The 23,518-nt window shown below is 46.9% G+C and overlaps 2 protein-coding genes across 6 annotated transcripts; one reads left to right on the top strand and one right to left on the bottom strand.

Annotated features, from left to right (window-relative positions):
- Positions 1 to 9,860: 9,860 nt before the first annotated feature.
- Positions 9,861 to 14,479, top strand: LOC119317703. 4 transcript variants are annotated; one of them, XM_037592193.1, is made up of 12 exons: positions 9,861 to 10,195; positions 10,288 to 10,605; positions 10,723 to 10,872; positions 10,958 to 11,032; positions 11,121 to 11,158; positions 11,256 to 11,297; positions 11,406 to 11,468; positions 12,056 to 12,127; positions 12,533 to 12,595; positions 12,672 to 12,755; positions 13,457 to 13,593; positions 14,170 to 14,479. In XM_037592193.1, exons 1-12 carry the CDS (start codon positions 9,975 to 9,977, stop codon positions 14,203 to 14,205), a joined length of 1,299 nt encoding a protein of 432 aa, XP_037448090.1. In that variant the 5' UTR covers positions 9,861 to 9,974; the 3' UTR covers positions 14,206 to 14,479. The 4 variants fall into 4 exon arrangements, with proteins under 4 accessions (XP_037448090.1, XP_037448089.1, XP_037448092.1 ...); XM_037592192.1 differs by having other exon boundaries at positions 9,862 to 10,195; positions 10,949 to 11,032; XM_037592195.1 differs by lacking the exon at positions 12,533 to 12,595 and having other exon boundaries at positions 9,863 to 10,195; positions 10,949 to 11,032.
- Positions 14,480 to 16,419: 1,940 nt separating this feature from the next.
- Positions 16,420 to 22,169, bottom strand: LOC119317702 (KH domain-containing protein At5g56140-like). 2 transcript variants are annotated; one of them, XM_037592190.1, is made up of 7 exons: positions 21,875 to 22,169; positions 21,244 to 21,329; positions 18,850 to 18,998; positions 17,997 to 18,101; positions 17,800 to 17,916; positions 17,092 to 17,235; positions 16,420 to 17,003 (listed from the first exon to the last, which is right to left on the bottom strand). In XM_037592190.1, the coding sequence occupies exons 1-7, from the start codon at positions 21,982 to 21,984 to the stop codon at positions 16,851 to 16,853; spliced, it is 864 nt and encodes a 287-aa protein (XP_037448087.1). In that variant the 5' UTR covers positions 21,985 to 22,169; the 3' UTR covers positions 16,420 to 16,850. The 2 variants fall into 2 exon arrangements, with proteins under 2 accessions (XP_037448087.1, XP_037448088.1); XM_037592191.1 differs by having other exon boundaries at positions 16,420 to 17,000; positions 21,875 to 22,168.
- Between the last annotated feature and the right edge of the window lie 1,349 nt (positions 22,170 to 23,518).

The raw sequence follows: 23,518 nt of genomic DNA, 5'->3' as shown, positions 1-23,518 counted from the left end.
CGTGTCTCCAATTGCGTTTGAATTCTCCAAACCCTTCCCTTTACATTCTTGCAAGTTGCATGCTTTACTTTCCGCTGCCAATATACTCTTTGCATGCTTGCTTGAATTGTGTGATGATTGCTTGACTTGTCCTACAATAGCTAAAATCTGCCAAGAACTAAAATTGGGAAAAGGTTAAGTTTTTATTTGGTCAAGTAGTCTAATCACCCCCCCTCTAGACATACTTTTGATCCTGCACTCATGTTTTATTATGGGCTGGAATTTCACGACTTAGCTCCGGAGTCCATCCTCCATATTTCTTCATTCATCGTCGTGTGTGAAGCCTTCCTCCGTATTACTCCTCACTTCAGACTATGGCTCAAGACCTTCAAAGTAGAGCCGAAGATGATTGAGGGATGGCATGCGGAGTGCGGAGGCGCTGTTCTAAGCAAGAATGCTGATGCTCCATGGCCCGAGGGCTCTTTTCAAGAGGAGTTCGGCTTATGGCAACGAGAGTGGTTCTATATCACCGCTCCCAGGGGCACCAAGTGGGTGGCGCCACCTGCCTTTCGCTCGGGTCCCCCACCACAGCTAGCGTCATGGGTCAATAAAGGACTGGACTGGGGGCCATCCAAGGACATGCCCTTGTTGCAGGGCCGCATTCGAGATCTCATAGAAAGAGAAATCAGCCTGGTCGTGGTGATCCGCCGAGCCTTGCCCCGCAAACGTCGCCCCCTTCGCCTGTGGGAGTTCAATCCGGAGGGACCACGAGCTCTCCAGCATTTCATGGGCGCGACGCCCGTGGAGATGTACAAATTGTTCTTCGGATCACACGCAGTGTGTCCGAACTTGACCGAGGACACAGGTCTGAGCTGCAATCGCCCGGATACTCAAGTAAGTAGCCTTGTGCCCGGACTCGCTATCCGTATATTTATCATAAAATTGCCCCTAAAAGAGTTGTCCTTTAAATAGGAGTGGATAGCGAAAGCAAAGCTAATCAGGTGTCCGACCCCCCTCCTCGAGATCACGCCAGATCCCGTGCTAGTCAGGATGTTGGAGGTTGTGCCTTCGGAGGAAAGCGAGGGAGGGGACAAGGAAGCTACGACCTCCTCGAAGGAGGCTGTTCGGAAGGGAGGAATCGAAAATTCCTCCCCTCAGGGGAAGAAGAGGACCACCTCTGAAGACCCGGAGACCATGGCCTCAAAGTGGGGGAAGAAATCTTCATCAGAGGGTCCTGCGCCGGGGGATACTACGGCCGAATTATGCCCTCAAGGGGATCAGCCCTCCACCGAGCCGTAAGTAGAGAGGGGTTTTCTTTTTAAGAGATGAGAGGAATCCTTGCTTTATATCTGAGAAGAGTAACCGAAAATTTACCTTGTAGCTCGGACCTCAGCCCTTCTCAGCAGAGCTCATCTTCGGGGGATCTTATTCCGGGGATGATGGAGAGCGGAACGCCTCCCCCTGTCGTACCGCCTTGCGAGGCAGGCGGCCCTAAGGTATCGTTGCGGAGGGTTTCTCCGAATCCGGCAGGGCCGGAAGGTAGTCATATGGCCCCCCAAAGTCCTCCGCGTCCGGCCTTCGAAAAAGGCCATAGGACGAGTCCGGCACCGTCCGGTGCACGGTCGGGGGAACTGAAGGATCTGCTAGGGCGAGCATCTATCTCAGAGGAGCACCGTGCATTAATGGGCACGGTGATTGAAAGGATTTCATCCGCGGAGAGCGGATTGCATGAGGCCGTCAGGAGTTTACTGACAGGTTTTGAGGTACGCGAAATAATGTACCCTTTTTGACAGTTGTGCATAGATAAGATGCGCCCTGTGTAGATAGTAGCCCCTGAGACTCTGTGCGTTGTCAAAAGTGACGGCGCGCAGAAGATCATAATCCCAAGTCTAATATGCCGCCTTCATACGTAGGTGGCGAAGTGTCCGGTGGCCAGCCGGACTGATGAATTTGCCGAGCTAAAGCGGCAACTTGACGTGGCAGATGCTGACATCGCGCTTGTCAACAAGCGGCTTGACAAGGCACAAGGTATGTAATTCCTCCGGCGGCACCTATAAGAGGAGCTTTATGACAGTATCTTACAATGTGTGCGTTTGATGCAGATGGTGCCGCTGCCATGGAGAATCTTCGGGCGAAACTTGCCCGAGCCCAGGAGCAAGCCAGGAAAAGTGATGCGGCTGCCGGAAAGGCAATTGAAGAGCTTAAGGCCGAACAGGCTGCTCACGGCCAGAGCAAGAAGGAAATGGCCGAGATGGCCGTGAAGCTGAAGAGCGCTGCTGACCGTTGCAAGCTTCTTGAAAAAGAAGACCGGGCGGAACAGACGGACCTGGAGAAGGCCGTTGCGGATGCCAAGGATGCTCGCTCTGCGATGAGAGCTATGAAGGAGGAGCTGCGTCAGGCCGGAGATATCACGGCTGGAAAGTCCTTTATGCTGTGGAGGAAGTTCTGTGATCCTAAACATGCTCCGTTAGACCGGATGTGGAGTACGGTGGACACCTATCTGGATTTGGCAGCGAGTGCCGCAGATGCGGCCGAACACTTCCGAGATCAAGAAGATCATGAAGTGGAAAAGCTCTTCTGGTCGCAGTTCCATAATCCAGAGCGGCCGCTGTCATTAGCCGATCGTTTGGCCGAATAGGCCGAGCTGAATAGGTTGTTCGGACTCGCCATGAAGTGTGTCATGAGTCATCTGTGGCCGGAGAGACCAGAGCCGAAAAGTTATTTCAACTTGGTGCAGCAGTTCCTTGGTGCGGTGTCGCGTATTGATGCGATGAAGAGGTCAGCGTGCATAGAGGGTGCGTGGATGGCTCTTGCCCGTGTCAAGACATACTGGGCGGAGATGGAGACCACCTTTGTTGCATCCTGAGATTCGGACGAAAGCCGAGTACCTACCGAGCACTATTTTCAGGAAGTTCTTCAAGGCGCTTGTGTAGTAGAGACGCAGTGCTCGAAGGATGCTATGTTCGAATAGCATGTGTTATTGTAAAACAATGTTTTTGATAAATTGTAGAAGCTTTTTATACTTGTGCCTGCAAGTATTATAACACCTCCTGTGCGGCCGTTTAATATGTGTGTGTGTGTGTGTAACCTGAAAGATGGCAGTCATCGGCTTCAGCCCCCACGCAAATAATGCGGGGGTGTTCGCAGAAGGCGCATTCTCACACTTGATCCAACGTCTTGGTCCTACAAAGGAGGTGATAGCGCAGCGAACTAGGCAATCGGACTATAATGCTTTATCACTTTCACTTAGCCATAGGAGTTTGACAGTGAGGCTACTTATATAGCCCCTGGTGGCGCCTGCGCTCGCCCGAACTCGGGGCGCGTATGTGCCTGGCCGGGAAACGGCCCTTCGTTAATGCGGAGGAATCCTAAAGATTCCGGTAAGTCATCGAGTGGTTGACCAGTCTCACGCTATATCATGACAGTCAGTTTTCGGCTTTCTCTACTGAGGTGCTCGCCTGGCCGAACCGGGGCACAATCGCAGTAGTTCTCCTGGTGCCGCCTTAGCTGATAGAGCGGAACGTAAGGCAGCAAAACACAGGAGCCGGGCAAACCCAACATTTGACCAAAGACATGATTCGGAGCTAATGCATATAAGGCCAAACTCGCGTCGCCGAACACTCCCTAAGGTATTCGGTCTTTATTAGGATGGGCAGGACAACGCCCTTAGTAATAAGCCCCTAGTGTCCAGGTACGCGCAAAATTCTGACGTGGGCACATGCCAAGATGCCAGCCTCCTTCTTGGTTATACCAAGAAACCAGGGGATGTGCATCAACAAGAGACAGTAAAAAAGGTTTACGCAGGGTCTTAATCTGAAAAGAATCCTTGGAACGGGTCCCTGCTGCACGTCTGCGCCTGTGTCTCCGTTGTGCCGTATCCTGGACGGGCACAGCACGGTGTTCATCTATAAAAGAGAGGAACTTAGTTGAAGAAAGGTCGTGCGAGAACGTATGTTAAAATAAACAAAGTATGATTCAAAAATCGGTGAAATTGAGCTTTATTATCTCTTATTTTGTATGCGCGGAGCCCCTAGTACAGGGGTATGCGGCTATTAAGCCTTTATCCATTGTATTTTTATGCCGGACTCGTCTACCCGTGTCTGTTGTCTTGACGACCTTTGGCTGGTGAAGCCGCTTTATTATGGGGCTGTTAAGGCAGCCGCATAGTCTTCCGTGCGGGAGGAACACTCAATGTCTCCCTTTAATGAGATGATGCCTCATGGACCGGGCATCTTAAGCGTAAGAGATGCATAATGCGGTATTGCGTTAAAGCGGGCGAAAGCTTCGCGTCCCAGCAGTGCTTGATAGCTACTTGAGAATGGGGCGATGTGGAAAGTTAGCTTTTCGCCACGGAAGTTATCGGGGGGGCCGAACATAACTTCTAGCCAGAGAGAACCCATGCAATGGGCATCCGGGCCTGGCGTTACCCCTCTAAAGGAGGTTTTGCTATGGAGAATTTTTGTTGGGTCTATCCCCATGTGGCGGATTGTGTCCTGATATAACAGGTTTAAACCACTGCCGCCGTCCATCAGGACATGTGTAAAGTGGAGTCCGTCGATTATTGGATCTAATACCAGGGCAGTCCAGCCTGCATTCCGGATACTTCTAGAGTAATCCTGATGGTCGAAGGTGATCGGTTTTAGCAACCATCGGCGAGACCCCTTTGGGATAGGCCGTATGGCGCGTATCTCCATGGGTGCCGCTCGTTTTGTCACGTGAAGTAAGTTTACTATTTTGACTTCTTGTGGGAATTTTTTTTTGTTTCCTGGTGCTCTGCTTGTGGGGTTCGTCATCGTCCTCACTTGGTGTGTCGAGCCCCTTGTGTTCGGCATTGAGTTTGCCGGATTGCTTGAAAACCCAACAATCTATGTGGGTATGGTTCACAGGCTTCCCAGGAGTACTGTGTATTTGACATATCCTGTCCAAGATTTTGTTTAGGTTGGACAGCTCGTCCCTGTTATCATTGAGGGGCGGATTTCTCTGATTCTGCCGCGAGCTTTTGAATCCGGCGTTGACTGTCGTGCTCTTTGGGCTGTTTCCCTTATTCCGGTGCTGGTCCTTGTTGCGTCGGGGTTTTCAGTTTCCATCCCTAACTTCGGATGTACTTGGGTCACTGGTGCTACATCTTGCCAACCAGCTGTCCTCTCCTGCGCAAAAGCGGGTCATGAGGCTTGTTAATGTGGCCATTGTTCTTGGCTTTTCTTGGCCGAGGTGTCTGGCGAGCCATTCGTCTCGAACGTTATGCTTAAAAGCTGCTAGGGCTTCGGCGTCCGGACAGTCGACTATCTGATTCTTTTTAGTAAGAAATCTGTTCCAGAATTTCCGAGCTGACTCTCCGGGCTGTTGAGTTATGTGGCTGAGATCGTCTGCATCCGGAGGGTGGACATAGGTCCCTTGAAAATTTGCCCGGAAAGCATCCTCGAGCTCTTCCCAACTTCCAATGGTGTTTTCGGGAAGGCTTTTAAGCCAATGCCGGGCTGGGCCTTTGAGCTTGAGGGGTAAGTATTTTATGGCGTGGAGGTCGTCTCCTCTGGCCATGTGTATGTGGAGGATATAATCCTCAATCCAGACTCCAGGGTCTGTTGTTCCGTCGTACGCCTCTATGTTTACGGGCTTGAATCCCGCTGGAAATTCATGGTCCAGAACCTCATCGGTGAAACATAGGGGGGGTGTGGCACCCCTGTATTTGGGTGTGCCGTGATGTTCGGATATTTGTTGTGTTGCATTGCTTACTAGAGCTTGCTTTCTTGGCCCATAGATCGATCTGGCTGGGCCATCTTTTTGGTGCGAATCCTTGAGTGGATCGTGTGCCGGCTTGTGTGCGGCGCCGCTTGCCGCTCCATGCTGGCCGTGCGGTCGTCTATCCGACCGGGTGGCTTTCTTATTTTTTGACTGCAGGGGCTCTAAGGCCTCCTCGTCAAATTCAGGCAGTAGCTTTCGCTTCTGATAGCTTTTTGTGCGGCGACTGCCGCCATATTTGTCTGCGGTGTTGAGTACTTTGCTCCATCTGATTCTGAGTGCATCTTCCATAGTCTTGAGCTTCCGCTTCTGCTTTTTCAGGCTACGCGCAGTGGCGACGAGCCTTTTGTGGAGGTTCTTCTGCTCCGTGAGCTTATCCGGCGTAAGGTCGTCCGGAATGCTATTTTCGCCGGGGACGGGTTGTTCGGTTTGTTTATCCAAGTTGCCTTGTTCAGACGGTTTCTCGAAGGCATGATCGTCGTCCACCGGCTCGTCCTGCTATATGGCTGGGTCTGTATGGCTGCTGTCTCTGTCGAGGCGGGGCTTGGAGCGGCGCTTACGTTGCCGCTTTGATTGCTTTTCGAGTGAACGATTCCTTGTTGCATCCCTGTGTTCCTCGTTGTCGCTTCCTTTGGGTGTGTCCACCATGTATACATCGTGAGATGAGGTGGCAGTCCAGTGCCTTATAGGCGTAGGTTCATGTTCATCTCCTACATCGTTGTCCATACTGTCGATGTCTTCGGAGTCGAAGTCGAGCACGTCGTTTAAATTATCGACAGTGGCTACGAAGTGGGTGGTGGGTGGGGATCGAATTTCTTCGTCGTCCACATCCCAATCCTGCCGATCATAGCCCGGCCAGGACTCTCCTGACAAAGAGAGAGACCTGAGTGAATTCAGAATATCGCCGAAGGGCGAGTGCTAAAAGATGTCTGCAGCGGTGAATTCCATGATCGGCGCCCGATCGGATTCGATCGGTAGGGGCGCGGAGGGCTCGGAGTCCGGAGAGGAGTCCGGCACCTTGGAGTCACGGGCTTCGCAGAGGACAAGGCTGGTGTTCAGCTTGATCGCCGTAGAGATTGCAGCCCCCGAGGTGGTGTCTAACCACCCATCCTCGATTGGTATGGTCGGCTTCGAGCTAAGGGTCAGAGCGGACACAGGTGCGGCCTCCAGGGCACTGTTCGACAGCAGAGCTAGATCATGCCCATCGTGATAGTGCGGCGTGCTCGGCTGTGGCTCAGATCCGTCGAAGATCAAGTCTCTGCGGTTGTCCGCCGTGTAGTTTAAACTTCCAAATCTGACCTGATGGCCAGGGGCGTAGCTTTCAATCTACTCCAGATGACCAAGCAAATTGGCCCGCAGTGCAAAGCCGCCGAATACGAAGATCTGTCCGGGGTGAAAAATCTCACCCTGGACCGCGTCGTTGTTGATGATCGGAGGAGCCATCGGGCCTAAAAGTGACGACACAGAGGAACTCTCAATGAAAGCACCAATGTCGGTGTCTAAACCAGCGGATCTCGGGTAGGGGGTCCCAAACTGTGCGTCTAGGCGGATGGTAACAGGAGACAAGGGACACGATGTTTTTACCCAGGTTCGGGCCCTCTCGATGGAGGTAAAACCCTACTCCTGCTTGATTAATATTGATGATATGGGTAGTACAAGAGTAGATCTACCACGAGATTGAGGAGGCTAAACCCTAGAAGCTAGCCTATGGTATGATTGTTGTTCGTCCTACGGACTAAAACCCTCCGGTTTATATAGACACCGGAGAGGGCTAGGGTTACACAGAGTCGGTTACAATGGTAGGAGATCTACATATCCGTCTCACCAAGCTTGCCTTCCACGCCAAGGAAAGTCCCTTCTGGACACGGGACGAAGTCTTCAATCTTGTATCTTCATAGTCCAGAAGTCCGGCCGAAGGTATAGTCCGGCTATCCGGACACCCCCTAATCCAGGACTCCCTCACGTGGGATCAATGTAGGCCGCAGAATCATTTTATTTAATACTACGTTGGCAGGGTCTTGAACTCAAGACCTCTTGGCTCGGATACCATATTGAATTCATGCTCCAGCCAACTCATCCAAAAGTCCGAACTGATGGAGGGAAGCGGGCAATATACTTCAACAAAACTTGAGCCGGCGGGCACGCTGAACCGCCAGCACCCACTGCCGTCACCGCTGCTGCGCTGGAAGTCATGGCCGCGGCGGCTGTCGAGCCGAGAACCGGCTGCGTGCCAGCCATGAAAAATCGCCACCCTGTTCGGCGGCTCATGGGGGTCCGGAATATTGTCGCCATCGGAACAGCCCCGAAGCCGTCCATCTTGCAGTTGATACATTGAGTCGGTCTCGCCTGTGGACGACTCACCATCAGAGTAGATGGCCGTCTCACCGCCAGACATAGAGCCTTTAAACTCAGCCGCATCGATACATCCGACAAAGGCATGCTTCACGGCGGGTTTAACCCGGGCGGGTCGTGCACGCTAAGCCGTCTCGATGATGTCGGTGCAGATGTCCGGCTCAGGGCCTGGTTCGCCGATCTTGCCGATGAAGACGTGGATTCCGCCAAAGGGTACCCGGTACCCGTACTCAATTGAGCCGGCCTCGGGGCCTCAGTCTGCGTCGTCGATGTAGAGCTTACGCGACGACTCTTGGTCATCCAGCCCACAGCGTATCCCTTGATCCCTTCGAAGCTGCCCTTCAAGAACTCAAAACCACCGTGTGCTGGCCCCACGGTGGGCGCCAACTGTCGTGGAAGTGTCACGGCAGATGTCCTCATGGAAGAACTTAGTTATGGAACCATTGCGACGAGGTTAGCTTAAAGGGGTTAAACGGGACAAGGACACGAGGAGTTTATACTGGTTCGGCCCCTTGCAGTGAAGGTAAAGGCCTAGTTCAGTTTGAGGTGGTATTGCTAGGGTTTCGATTACCAGGGAGCAAATACACTTTTCGTGGCTCTCGATCTGTTGTTTCTTTCCCTAAGCCGCTGCCGGGTCGCCCCCTTATATACATAGGTTGACGCCTTGCGGCCTACAGAATCCCGGCCGGCTGATACAAACGTGTCCGGCTCGGTGACTTATCTTACATGCCTTACAATACAAGTTTACATATACATGGCGGTTTACACTTACGGGCCTTAAGCCGCCTTCGGGTTTGGGCCCTTTTAACAAACCTGTCTATTGAACCGCCATCACTAATATACTCTTGGGCTTCATTTAGATGAACCGCCATGTGGATGACCCGGCCCCTCCTGGGCGGGTCATATCTGATAATCATATCCCCAACACCTCCCCACTATATATAGGGGTGAGGGGGAGGGGGCTCCGGCCCTAGCCCCTCCTCCAAGGGAGGGGGCGGCGGCTAGGGTTCTCAAGCAGCAGTGGCCGCGGTGCTTCTCGGTGGGTGGCGGCGCGAGGGAAGGCGAGGAAGAAAGGAGATAGCACGGGCTGAGAAGGGGGGGAGAGTGGCGGCTAGGGTTCACCCAATCGGTCGTTCTCCTTGGCCTAACACGCAACCCAGCCATCCACAGGATGATACACGAGGGAGAGCATATGAAATCTCGAAACTACCCTCATCGGCCCTCCAAAACTACATGAGGAGGCAGGATCTCTCTACTAATTAGAACCAGCACTAGTCACCCCCTCTCCCGCAGCCCCTGAGAAAAGTGGCCCACCTCGCCTGGCCCCGTAGGTCATAGACACATAGGACTGTAGAACGAGTGAAAAACGACGGGCACTATTCATTGCTTGTCGCATCAGAGTTGATCCAACGGCCCAGATTGTTTTATCTGAAGATCTGACGTGCGGGATTCATTTGGACAGGCTATCTGACGGCCAGAAAACACATGCCCTGAGAAGCCTTCATTTCTTTCCACAGTCTAGATTGGAGATGCTCTAAAAGTATGACGGTCGAGGCGAGAGTGAGACGCAAATTACACACTGGAACGGTCAGATCCAAAAACGAACGGCCTGATGGCGTGAGCAGGAAAAGATTTCAGTTTTATTACTGTCCTTAATTTGCATGCAACTAATTAGAATAGAAAACCCTAAAAAAGGATATAGTAATAAAATAAAAAACAAAGGGGGGGAAAGAAAGAAAGAGGGGCCCAGCCCCCGTCGTGGCCGATACGCGAAGGAAAGAGGATGTCCCTCGAATCCCCTCATCTCATCTTCCAAAAACAAACCGAGTCTGCAGTTGCAATTCCTATACGACCTCGATCCCCCTCTTCCCCCAACAAGTCGAATCCGCCCGCGTTGAGGAAGGATGTGCTCCCAAGCCCCCAAATCCCTAGACCTAGACCTCGACCTCGACCCCTCCCCAGTCCCCAGATCCCTAGACCTCGACCCCGAATCCCAACCCTGCCCCGGCGTGACGACGACGGCCGAGCTCCCCGACGAAGCGGAGAACCCCTGCTTGTCGCGGTTTCGCCACCGGCGACTCCTCGCCTTCCTCTCGCGCCAGCGCTACGATGTCGCCTTCAACGGGTACGTCCCCTTCCTTCCCCTTCCCCAATTCAGCACAGGAACCAGCCCAGGGCTGTCTACTTGTTTGCGGAATTGATCTAGGTTTATTGCAGGCTGATGCTACAGGCGAGTGAGCCCTTCTGCTTGGAGCGTCTGCAGGGGCTCGTGAGGAAGGGCCTGTGGGAGGATGCCATCGACTACCTTGATGGCTTCCTGCCTGCCGGCCCCAGGAGCCTCCACGCCCACGCCTTCCGCAACTTCCTCTTGATGCACCACTACTTGGCCAGCATCGCCGCCGGGGATGAGTCCGCCATGGACAAGCTCCGGGCCCACCATTGGATGCAACACGTCGTTGATGCCTGGAAAACGAAAGCGAACCACACATTTCCTCGTGTCATGGCCCAAGCCCTGCTCTCGTCGGAGCAGCTCCGGTATCTCTCCCTACGGCCTCTAACTTGCACGCATTGCTCATTCCGTTGAATTCATGGAGGGTTCATCGTATGAGTTTTCTTGTTTCAAGAATGTGAATCACCCTATATGCTGGTTAGGGCGTCCATGGACTGGGATGGAGTGAGGAGGGAGGCTGCGTACATCCTCTCCAGGTTAGCTTCGAGGACCCCAGAGCTCAACAGGCCGCTCACATTGCCGACTTGCTACACCAAGCCGCACCAAGTGCTTCCCATTGACGTTGCCTCTGGGTAATTCATCTGATCTCAAGCCTATGCTAGTTATTTGCTGCTCAATGTGCACACTATAATCTGTGATTTTTGCTAGATTGTGCAGGCGGCGGCGCGTGAAGGAACAGCGTCCCCATCTACAACCAGCTGCTGTTGCCAGGGCCATCCTTTTCAGGGGGAGGTAAAACAACATACACAATCTTATTTGCTGGGCTAATAGCATCTTCTCTGGTCCGCTCATCTCATTGATGTTTCTTGCTTCTTTGCAGTCAGCGTTACACAAGATCTCTAGCCAACTCAAGTTTCGGTATAACTAACGAATATCTCCTTTGCAGACTTGTGTACTCTGTACATACCTATCACTGAATAACCATGAATCTTTTTTCTTTCTTATTAATGCGTAGAATTCATTGAGAATGCAAAGGAATGGTTTGCGACTATCATGGGTTTGTTTCTACTCTGCTGCCCTGTTGTTTTAGAAAAGTAACCACCTTTTGGTATTTCATGTGTATGTCGTATGTGTGTGGCGACTGATGAACTCGTGTTATCTTCAGATGAAAGCTTACGAGCTGGTTCAGGTAAAGCGACTTCCCTGCTCCAACAAATTATGAAGGAAGGTAACCTCTCACTCTTGTTTTGCTCTCTACCTATGTCATTTGCCACCGTTTTGGTTTACTCTCCGCTTATGTTTCTCTCTAGTTTTTACTGCTGTGGTTTTAATATTTGCCAAGTTTGTTTTGTTTCACTTGATTTATGCTTTAATCATTCCTGTGATGTGGTCTATGAATCAGTAAATACCTCGGCCATCCTACATTTTATTGGAAGTCTTCCGTTTCGGTCTTAAGGGCATTGTTTGCCCCTATTTGTAGAAGTTTTCTCTAAATAATGTAGGCAAACGTCCAAATGCGAGCACATCACAGCCTGTTGGCCTACAATACCTTGTGCCGCTACATTCTGTTCCACCCCTTAGCGTCTGGTTGTAGTGCACATTGTTTTCCCTTATTTATCTCTGAACATCTTCAATGGAAACATATTTCCCTTAATTTTTCAGTTCTTTCTTTCTTCTATTGGTTGCTTCACATTCTATGGCTATTTTATTTGCATGATATTTCATGATTGCACTTCCCACGAGAAATGGTGCCTTCCTTTTGCTTAGTCTGTGTTTTGCTACTTGCTGCTATTCCAACTGTCTGCTGTGCTGCAGGTGCTCCTGTTGCTCCAGTTTCGCTGACAAGTCCTGCTAAAAGTTCTGGTACCTCGTCATTGACAAATGCAGGTGAAATAAGTTGGACGACCTCAATTTCTTCTAAACTAGGGAAAATCTCCATCTACATAATTATCCTAATCTTTTTCATTGTTAGAGAATGGCAAATGCATGAGTGATTGGGCTAGATAAATCATTGACAATATTACTTGATGTAGTTACGATTTTAATGTGTCAGATGGCTCTTTTCCAAATTCAGTATCTATAGTTATTACTTGTTGTAATTCCTTGGCTCCTTGCTATGCTTCATTATATTGCAATCTTTATTGTTTGGTTTCTATGCATGTTATTTTCCATAGTTGTAGAATTTATCTTAGAATTATACAGTTGGAAACCTTTTTTTTTGCTTGTTGGCTTGTTATTTTGTTGTTTATTGTTGTTCTGTATCATTTTTACCTCCAAATGTTTGTTTACCAGAGATAACCAAATTATGCATCAAGGGACTGTATGCACCATTGTTACTAATACTCGATGGCCTCGGTAGGCTTTGATGGTGCTCTTTGCACTCCATCAGTTACTGATACCTGTCACCATATCTAAATACCAGTCCTTGCAGGTGCTCCTGTTTCTTCAGTGTGCCAGACTCTGAACATGACAAGAGACGCTGAAAACTATGGTATCTCATCAGTGACAAGTCCAGGTAGATTAATTGAACCCCTCAAATCATTTTGATACCAAGAAGAAATTCTATCGGCTTGATCTGTCCCTATTATCTTAATTGGGAAAGAACACCAAATAGTATAGGTAAGTGGATATATATATGTATTACTGACAATGGTACGTGAGGTTTCAGTTTCATTAATCCAGTTCATGACTGGCCCCGCTTCTTTCTGATTTCTTTTTACCACGTCTCTCCTAACTTTCTACGGGAAAATACTTGTTAAAAATTAGAATTTGGACATTATTCTTGAGTCGGTGAATCGTCCATTTGTTACCTGTTTTTGTTCTTTACTTATTTTCTGTCTCATGGTACTTTTTGGGTTGCGTTTGCATTCAGGAGCTACCAAGCTTTGCATACTGCAAACATGAGATGCACCATATATAGGTTCTGCTGAAAAATCCTTGGCTTGAGAAGAAACTACTCCCTCCGTTCACTTTTATAAGTCGTTTCAGACAACTGAAAATGAGCTGTTTTACGAGCTGTCTGAAATGTTTAGAGCGCCTTATAAAAGTGAACAGAGGGAGTAGTTGAATTTAAGTTGGTGCAGCCTCTTTTTGAAATGTGCACAAGCCCCTGTGTGCACCTTTGGTCAATGTGATATTCACTGTTAGAGAACACTAGATATTATGCTTTGACTGTAGTCAACCCAATAATCCTCATGAGCACTGATTCTTGGACAGGCCCAGAAAAGAGTCAAGAAGGTGCCTGCGGTGGTTTCAATCCCAGAAAGAATCCACGGGCAGAATTGGCAACTATTGATGAATATTTGGATTCAAAAAGGCAACGTACTACTGGGACTTTTGGGGAAGCAAGTATGGTAAGATGCTGGTTTTTGTCCCTGCTTCTATTAGCAAATATTACAGTTAACAGCAGAATGTCACACTGCAAAAAAAATTCATTCTAAACTATAGCTGAATAATACAATATTGAAAGAACAAAGTATGCTGCTGTCAGTAGGACTTGGACTTACCAATATGTTTGTATATTTGCAAGTATAAATGTAATGTCGAATGTGATATTTTATTTTGTACCGATCTTGGTAGGGTGAGTAAGATTATTCCAAAGCTGCTCGAGGTGCCTCTCTTAGACAAAATTATTGACATTGCTAATTATAAATGGTTGCTTATGTCAATGTCGATAAATAACACATGGCTATTAATATGGTGGCAAAAATTAACTTCAACTCAGGATGTGGTACATGGGAGGTGGGACTTCTTTTTTTTAGTAGCAATAGAGTGTGGAAACTAGGCTTGCATATTTGCCAAACATTTTGCTGAACTGCACACCGATTCATTTGCATTTTTTGAATGATAAATTTTCGGTAGTGGCGGTTTGTTTTCATGTGGCATGAATTCACGCAATTCACACAAGTGGAATTGGTGTTGGACTGCAGGTGCCGGTGAATGAAGTTTGGGCTGAAGCTCACTAGCTGGCTGGTGAAGTCAACCACCTAGATTCATAACCGAGATATGGTGACAATGGTGGTGGTGGTGGTGTACCTGCTAACTCGCACTTCATTTATGCTTTGAACTTGGATGTTAATTATACAACTTTGTTTCCAAGTGCCTACTATGAGCTAGTACTTCATAAGTAATTCTGCTAGTGTTGGTTAATCAGGCTGCTTACTGCCAGCATTTTCTATCACTGAAATGAAAATTAATCAGATTATTGGATCATATCATTCAGTAACAGTATTGCCAAAAGATACACGTAAGTGTGACCTCAAGCATTGCTTTATGAAGTTGCTCAGAAAAATAGGTGCGACAACAACCCAATTATCTTTCAAAGAAGCCCATGAGAGTGGATAAAATATACAACAACAACACTCTTTTCTCTTTACCATTCTTTTGTTTCGTCGCTGGTGGGCGGATGAAATATGCTAAGCATACATGCGCATTTGCACGGCTGTATATGTTATATGTCAGCATCTGCACGGAGTCTCTTTTCCTTTTGAGGATTGTATTTGGTATTCATCACAACACGCACAGATTGTGAACTAGTCTAACTCATCGCAAATTAAGATTGATTAAATCTTCTTTTTAAGAAATCAATATGAGATGAACCTACTGCAAGTACATTAATCAACTAAGTTATGTGCAGTCAAGGGGCAAATCGTAAGCTATTTGCCATGTCTTGATTAACAACTAGCACTGCAATATATAGTTCCACTTCCTATCTCACTTAGGCAGAGAAGGCTAGGCTAAGGTTCGGCGAAAAACCCTGCCAAAAAAAAAGGTTCAGCGAAAAAACTGCTTTGATCTGTGTACTGTGAGCTGAGAACGCTGTAAGTTTTTGGTTGGAATTGCATTTTTCTTTTTAGATAAAAGGCGTCCTTTGTGGATTCGAGAACCATACACGATGGCCAACATCAAGAGTCGTTGCCATCCTATAGCTAACCTATGAGCTTTGATATTCTTGGTATTACATGCACGTCGTTCATCGCTAAAATCACAAGCCATTTTTTAAAATGTTCATCACTAAATCACAAGCCAATTCTTTTTAAAAAAAGACGCTTCTTAAGCCCTGTTTGTTTGGGCTTTTGTTTTTGTTTTTACAGCTTTTTCGCTTTGGCAAAAAAGGCACAAAAGCTCATAAATAGGGTTTTTTGCTTCATCTTTTGACTTATGAATCAATATTGTTATATGATGGTATAAGTCAAAAGTCGAAGCAAAAGGCACCAATTTAGGAGTTCTTTTTTGGCTTTTTTGCCAAAGTAGAAAATCTGCAAAAGCAGAAGCAAAAGTCCAAACAAACAAGGCCTTGATCTCTCTCAGGATCATGCAATGACCACCTGAATTTGATGCCACCTCTAGCTCTCGGATGAGTGTGGAAGGAGGCGAGGATGGAGATTAGTAGCCTCGCTACACGCAAATGCTTCCAAGATTTCAGGGTCAGTGATCCCTTCAATAACAACTGCCGAGGCTCCTTCAAAAACACCATGATCATCACGACAAATCGCGCCAACAGCTCCTCTGGATATTGTAGGTGACACCGTTGCATCAGATTCATTTTATGGGTTCCATTCGGGGAGGGATCCAGTGTGGCCCTCCTTTGTACATTCTCCTGCAGCTCATCTTTTATCTCTTTCAAGTGGTAGTTTATAAATAGATGCGCCGACAAGGGGATTTGGAATTCGTTTTCGTGGATTGCTCAGCGCTCCTGCTGCTCATCTTTTATCTCTTTCAAGTGACGGTTTATAAATAGATGCGTCGACAGGGGGATTTGGAATTCGTTTTCGTGGATTGCTCAGCGCCTCGCATGCCAGATAGCACAGAGTGACGAGACCTCAATGACAAGGGTGTTGCATAAGGAGAATAACCAAAGCTTTGGGCTCAGCGTGTCATCAACATAAATTCGTAAAACTGCATCATCCTCACATAGTGACCAGACGCATTTCACCATGTTACAGTCAAGCAAAGAATGCCGTCATGAATCACGCCGCATTTCATATGAACATACCAAAACGCTCTCTTCATCCCGTGCAAAATGCTCTTATATTCTGGGACAGTGGGAGTAGTTACTAGATGAGGCAACTGTTTTGTCCCCATTTCAGAAAAGAAAGATATACTTAAGAGTTAAACTATAGATTAATACGTCCAAACCTTCACAACGTCACAAAGGATGTTGCACGGAATAATGCAAATACCCGAAAATACCCGAACCTATATATTACAATATCCATCTATTATTAAGCAATACTATAACTGCAACAAATTACAACATCATTTCAATCCCAAATAACATAACCAGATAACATTCTTCAAAAGTTCAAATACAAGCACAAGAACCTTAAATCAAAGCCCCAGTCATAGCTCATAGCAATACACAAACCACTTCTTGCACAACCCGATATATAGCTCGACAGTCAGACACCCAGTCTTGCCATAACCAAACCTCTCCAGTAGCAGCGAACACGACTCCAGGCATATGTATTATCAAGTACGGGCTGCTCCGACGCTATCGGTGCTGAGACCAGACCATTTTTGCGCCATTAGCCACGAAGGCAAACCCATAGGCATACTCAGTTTCCGTCTCAGGACAGATGATTGCTTCTCCCATGGTACTCATGGCCTTTTACCCCCTTGTCTTGGCCCTCTTCATTCCAAGGCTGTTGTGGAAAGGGGATGCGGAACCAGATCTTTGCATCCCTTCCTCGCGAAGGGTGCCGTTGAGCATTGCAAGCTCCCGGAGCTGCTGCTTCTTGAAGAAGTCCTGAGACTCGTCCTGCTTGTAGATAATAGAATACAAGAACTTTGAGGCACTGATTCTGCAGAACCAGAAGACAAATGGAGGAGATATCAATATAAATACATACCATTGGCCTTAACAGATCCTCAAGGATCTCGCGGGCTTGCATCAGACGAGCATCAATAATTTCAACAGGCAGCTCTGCCTCAACCAATATATGTAGGGGTTCATTCAGATGTTCATATCCTGGCTTTCCACGCATCATTTCCTCCTACAAAGCATTACCACAAACTACAAGGTGAAGTCGACTGAAGTACAAAACAAACACAAGCATGCAGAAAGGGGGGAAAATAACACTTGAATGACATATGGTTACCACTGGAAACAGGCCGAAAACAAGTAAGTACAAGTTTTTTCCACCAGAACCAAGCAATTCTTTGGTGATAATTCACTCTTACAGAAATATTTAAGCTCAGAAATAACATAAAATACTCCCTCTGTCCCAAAATAAGTGACTCAACTTTATACTAACTTTGTACTAAAGTTAGTACAAAGTTGAGTCACTTATTTTGGGACGGAGGGAGTAAAAATTAACAATAAGAAACGCTGGGGAGAAAACTGAAAAACAGCCAGTATAGATAACAAGAGATAGGAGTGGGGTTGCCATAAAAACTAAAACCCAGGTTCCATTTATAGCATGGGGTAATAGGAAAGGTGAAAATGATATAGCTCTCCCTAAACATGCTTATAGTACAAATTTGCTTGAAACAATGCTCCAGATTTGCCAATATATCTAACTGGGGAGATTATGAAAGCATGGTATCAAGAGTTTTACCCGAGCTGGATCTTTAATGCTACCCCGGCCTCTTATAAGCACACGGCAGTCAGTAGTTGCCTCCACTCGCTTCAAGGAATTTCCTCTGGGACCAAGGATGCGACCAACGAAGTTGTACTAGAAAAATAAACAAAAAGCATCATGACACAACTCCCACAACAATTCAAAGTGTAATAACATAGTAATAGCACACTTACTGTTGGATATTTGTCTACTGGAATATCAACCCTCATTGTTTTCTTGACAATTAGTCCAGATGAGCTGCCTTGAGAACCTCCAAGCCAACTATAAGCTGATGAACTCTGCAATGGTTACAGCTCGATTATTTAGAAAAATGGATATGGAGCGACAGGAGTAGCTTTTGCAGTAAGCACTTGAAAAGTTCCAAAATTCAAGCCAAATGTAAAGAACTAATCAAACAAACATGACTTATGAGCAATCAGAAATAGTGACAGGATTATACTTCACAATTAACAGTTACCACAGTTCGTTTTGCCGATATCATAAAGATCTACAAAGTCAACACTATTTAACAGTTCAGATAGTCTCAAATATTGTGTGATAATCATCCCAACTCATCTTAAGGTAGCAAGGAAAATGTGTAGTAATAAGTAGCATCGTGACCAACTAGCAGACTGACGTTAGCATGTCAATTAAGTAGCATACTGGTTAGACTTCTGACATACGGTGCCGGATTAGTGAGTTAGAGTGTTAGCATGTTATCCGAAGTTCCAAAATCCAACAGTTGCGATACAGAGAGGAGTTTAATGGCATCTTTTGAACCCTCTGCCTGGAAGGGATAATAAAGTTAGCAAAGTTGGCATAAGGATCAAGCAGTATCAAGAGCATTATCTTTAGCAGTGCAAAAAGCAGCTTGAAACCCCAGATTTAAGATTTCAGGAATAATAAATTAGCATAAGGACCAAGTGGTACCAAGAACGTAACCAGGTCTGTTAGTGTCAATGTCAGTTAGAAAAACCTGATCTAAGCTCTCAAAGATGGTAATTAGACATGTAAGAGTAAGTTATGTTAAATGGTCAGTATCCATACTTCTGATTGAAATGCTGATGTCCATCCATTCATATCAGTTGCTGCTCCATTTGAATATAATCCTCCCAATGTTAGTGGACTACCATGTTCAAAGCCACTTTGGTTTAAATGGGAGGCGTTCTCCAATAGTGTGGAAACACGTAAAATTTCTGTTTCAAATTGCAATTTCAAGAACAAGATGTAGAAAGTCAGCAGTTAGAATTAGTGATTAGCAATATACATATATACCGGACGAGTTAGTGTAAATAACTAATCTACAGAACCTTTCATCCCTTAACAACGAAAAATTAACAAAGTCATAATAGTCTCAACTGCAAATCTGTATAGTTAGCTGTAAAGCACTATTACATTTATGCTGAGAAGATATGCAAATAAATTAATCAATACGCACTTGCAGAAAAAAATAGTAGCAGAACAAATATTTGTAGAACAAGCAGAATTCAACAGCATAAATAGAGCTACAACATTACAGCTAAACAGAGCAACACGAAAAAGGTATACATCAAATGCTTACAATTTTGCATCCCTTTTGTAAGATTATTAATTACAGCTATAAAAGATTAGCACACTGGTGTTTATCCAACTAAGTTGGAGCTTCCCTGTGATTCTGGTAATCTAAAATATCCTCCGCCACAAATAATCCCATCAAGGAAGGATGTATATTGCCCCATAGACATGCCGTCTAGTGTCATGGGCATCCGGGTCAAAGTTCAAGGGGGCATGACATGTCTAGTTAAAATTACTTCTGTTAGGGATAAGACAAGATTAGACTACATTTATATTGGCTAATATATGATGATTAATCTATTAGAGATTAGTTAATTAGAGATTACACAAGGGACATGGTGCACCTATTGTCATTGAGCAATGAAGATGTTGACTAATAACTCTCTAAACCATGCCAAGGATTTCATTCCTTAATGATAATGGGGTACATGTTGTCTCTTTTATAGGCATGACATGCTTAGCCCCTCAACCATACATCTCTAACAGATCTAATAATTATATCTTCACCAACCAGATACAATCTAATCCTATCTTATCTCTAGGGAAAGTAATCCTAGCTAATCTTCATTTATAGAAATAGATGCTTCTATGCACCCTTCAACCTTGACCTAAAACCCACAACACCCAAAGTATCAGCACAATGGTTTTGTTATCCTCTTACCAGTCCAGAGGTTATTTAGAAGAGGAGGATTTATCACGAATCTTCATAATGTAGTTCGGCTTTGAACTAAATCCAAAGAATGATTAAAAATATCCCGCTTCTCAAGCAGGACATTAATGTGAATTTGAGACACCCTTATCAAAAGCATGAATCCATGGCAAACACTATGTTTGATTCTTACAATCCTCAATGCAGTCAAAATAGCGCAAATGTTCAACAATGAACCATAAATCACAAACTAAAATCATTCCCATCATTGAACAATCCAGCAATGCTGTGTATTAACACAGCGACTAACAACATAAACTAAAAAAATTCACTTGTTCCTTCAACTGTGGAGCAGTTTTTGCTGCACATGTTACTGAGAAATCAAATGTAATGGCCACCGACAGACTCAAGGTACTAGAAGTAACAAGTTAACAACTCAAATGTAATGGCACCACCATATGAATTTATTAATCATAGATATGCTGCCAACAACAGAAAACTGCACGGCTGCAAGCTCACTAAGGATCCTGACACATTGGGAATGAGGTACTATGCAACTTATATCAAAAGGCATGCCCCCATCAGCTTGCTGGATGAGACCAAATCAATGTAGTCCAGCAAGCCTCAGCCAAGTTAGTTAAGCGATTCATCTAGGACTAAGCTACAATGAGATAGTTGTGGGACGACATGCTCATAAAGAAGATTAGGCATGTAGAGCTGTACATGAGTCATGAGTGCATGAATTCGTGGATGTCAGGATTAAGAGTCTAAAACCAAAGCAGATGATGAGTGGCAAGGTGGGGTAGTGGTAGGTAGGGTGGTGAAGAAACAAAAGATATTAAGAGTTTTCATCATTTGCTAAGGCAATACTCCAGTTTGGTGGTTAAGCAAGCAGGGGGGAGCACCAGTGTAGTGGTTAGCTAAACAGCAATCATGAAAAAAGCAGCAGCAAGGTAAAATAAAAGCATATCCCCTTCGACAATAGCTACAAAGTAAATGCACACACCAAGAATGACCAAGTTTGTGGCAAATCTAGCTCAGCTGTAGGTGAAAACAGCTTCCTTTGTGTACGAAAGAGGGTAACCACCATAAACAACGAATCAGAGGCACACAGGCAGGGAAAGTCAAATATCCACGCCATCACAACAGAATATTCCGAATCGTGTGGAAGAAGCACAACTTGGACCAGCGCGCAGATGTTATCATAACACAAATGGCATGATTAGATGAGAGCTCACCTTGATTCAGCAGCCGTATGCTATGAGGGAGCACCGGGACGAACGGGTTCAGCTTGTGGCGCTCCGCGAGCAGCTCCGCAAGGTACCTAGTAGAAAGACAAAGGACCATTATTACTCATCATCGTCTGTCACTCTTATCGTACAGCACAGCCAAGTCAGCTTTCTCCCCCTCACGAAATTCGGCAAATAACCAGCAAATCCCCGCTGGATCACGCGGTACAGAATCACAAGGCGATCAGCGAGCAAAGTGAACACCGGCCGAAGTGAGCGGCTGGCCCGCTTGATTCGGCGAAAATCCAGTGAAGACAGGACAAGACGCAATGGTTACCACAAAGGGGAGATCTCGCCGCGGGGAATCAGATCCGATCCCAAAAAGCCCTAAACCTCGCCGGGTTAAATCAGATTCAAGCCGCGGAACCTTGGCGACACCCGAAAACACACCGAATCGGCGCTGGCAAGGCCCGAATCTGGGCGATCGGAGCCGAACCTCGCCCAAAGTCAGCAACGGCGGCCGCTCCAATCTCCCGAACAACACGCAGCACGCACCCTCTAGTATAGTCCAGCCTAGTCCACTCCACAAACGACAAGACGGGAAGCTGGGGGAGGAGGAAGAGGGAGCTGGGGTGCTTACTTCTCCTGGTCGGCGACGGCGGCGGAGGAGGCGCGGAGGCCGGAGATGCGCGGGGAGTGCGGCGTGGTGGACGGGGAGGGCGAGTAGGCCATGTACCGTCCGGACGACATCTCTCTCTCTCGAGCAGCAGCTAGTCCTCTCCAACCGGCGGTGTTTGTTAGGCTCGCTAGCTGGCTAGGGTTGCGGCGGTGGCCTGCTCGCCCGGCGCCTACACGCTGTCTCTACAAGGAAGGGACGGCGGCGGCGGCGGGGGGCGAGAGGGGGCAAGAGGGGGAGGGGGAGGAGGCCGGGCGGGCGGCTTATAAGGAAGGGAGGGAGGAAGGGGATGACGATGCGCCGCGCGACGCGGTAACTAGCGGAGTGTGTGAATGAACAGTTCTTCTCGCGGACGCGGGGGTGGGGAGGGGCCGCGGCGGCGTCCGGTCTCCTCTCCGGGTTCGGTTCGGCGGCCGGTAAAAAAATGCCGGGAAACTGGCGGGGCGTTGGGCAAACCCGGACGGGGCGGGGGGAGTCAAGATGCCGCAGTGGTAGGTGAGGTGGGCTTTTACTTGGCCGCCCTAAAAATAGCTGCCTGGTTTACCCGCGTCTGAAGATTTGCCGAGCTAATCTCAAAAGAAAAGAAAAAGAGCTGAGCTGGCCCGTGGTTTACTCGAGCTAGTTAAAGTGTGTTCAAAAAAAAAAGAGCTAGGTAGAGTGTGAAGCCAAGGGACCTGTGTAACCACCTCTAAACAGTCGACCTCCATCATCACATGCGTCATAATTCAATATCTATTGTGACGCCTATCTTCGAGGAAATCAGGGAGAGAGCTGCAAATTTTGCTTCTTTTTCAGTGCAACATGTTAGTAGGGATGCCAACGGCACGGCCGACCTTTGTGCCAAACATGCTACTTCCTTAGTGGTATCCGAGTGTTGGATGGATAACTGTCCATCCTTCATTATAAGCAGCCTTAGGGCTGAGTGTAACCGAATTTCTTTCATGCAATAAAACTCTCATATTTCATGTAAAAAAAAAAGCCAAGGGACCTGTATGCGGTTCTTCGTCTTTTTCGAATGCGACCTGTCTGCGTTGCTGCCAACAACAATGCTGTTTTATATTACGGTTTCTGTGACGCGATCGGAAGGACACTGTTTTGGAAAATGTCGTTGCCATCACACATATATTTGTATGTTGTTCATTCATTGGGGGTCTATGGCTAGTGGAAATCGAACTGATCATTAGTTCAGTAATGATTCGGTAGTACGTGGTTAAGAGCATCTCTAGCCGATCCGGTATATGCCCGTCCCGCAAAAATTCGTTGAAGGGCGTCGGCAAAAAAAATACATATGGTACCGTGAACCCTCCGACGGAACAGATCTCGTATACTCGTCTCGTGAATGTTTTGGATGCGTTCATGGGATCTGTTCCGCGCCAGAAGGCTCGCGGTAGCACAAATTTTGCATAGCTTCGTGAATTGAAGATTTCAACAAAAAAATTGAATGAAAAATAAACGTACGGATATAAATGGTCCGAAAAGCAATTCACAATACAACAATTGTTTTCTTTGCAACAAATGTTCAAAGTTTGAATAATTATTGCAACACCAAATTGTTCGAATCACACACAAGTACATATGAATAAAATTGGGAATCTATCTCGCCCCATG

The sequence above is a fragment of the Triticum dicoccoides genome, chromosome 6A (assembly GCF_002162155.2).
Source record: "Triticum dicoccoides isolate Atlit2015 ecotype Zavitan chromosome 6A, WEW_v2.0, whole genome shotgun sequence".
In the NCBI taxonomy this organism is placed as follows: Eukaryota; Viridiplantae; Streptophyta; class Magnoliopsida; order Poales; family Poaceae; genus Triticum; species Triticum dicoccoides.
Note: the sequence above shows the minus strand (reverse complement) of the source record. Positions and strands in the feature narration are given on the sequence as shown.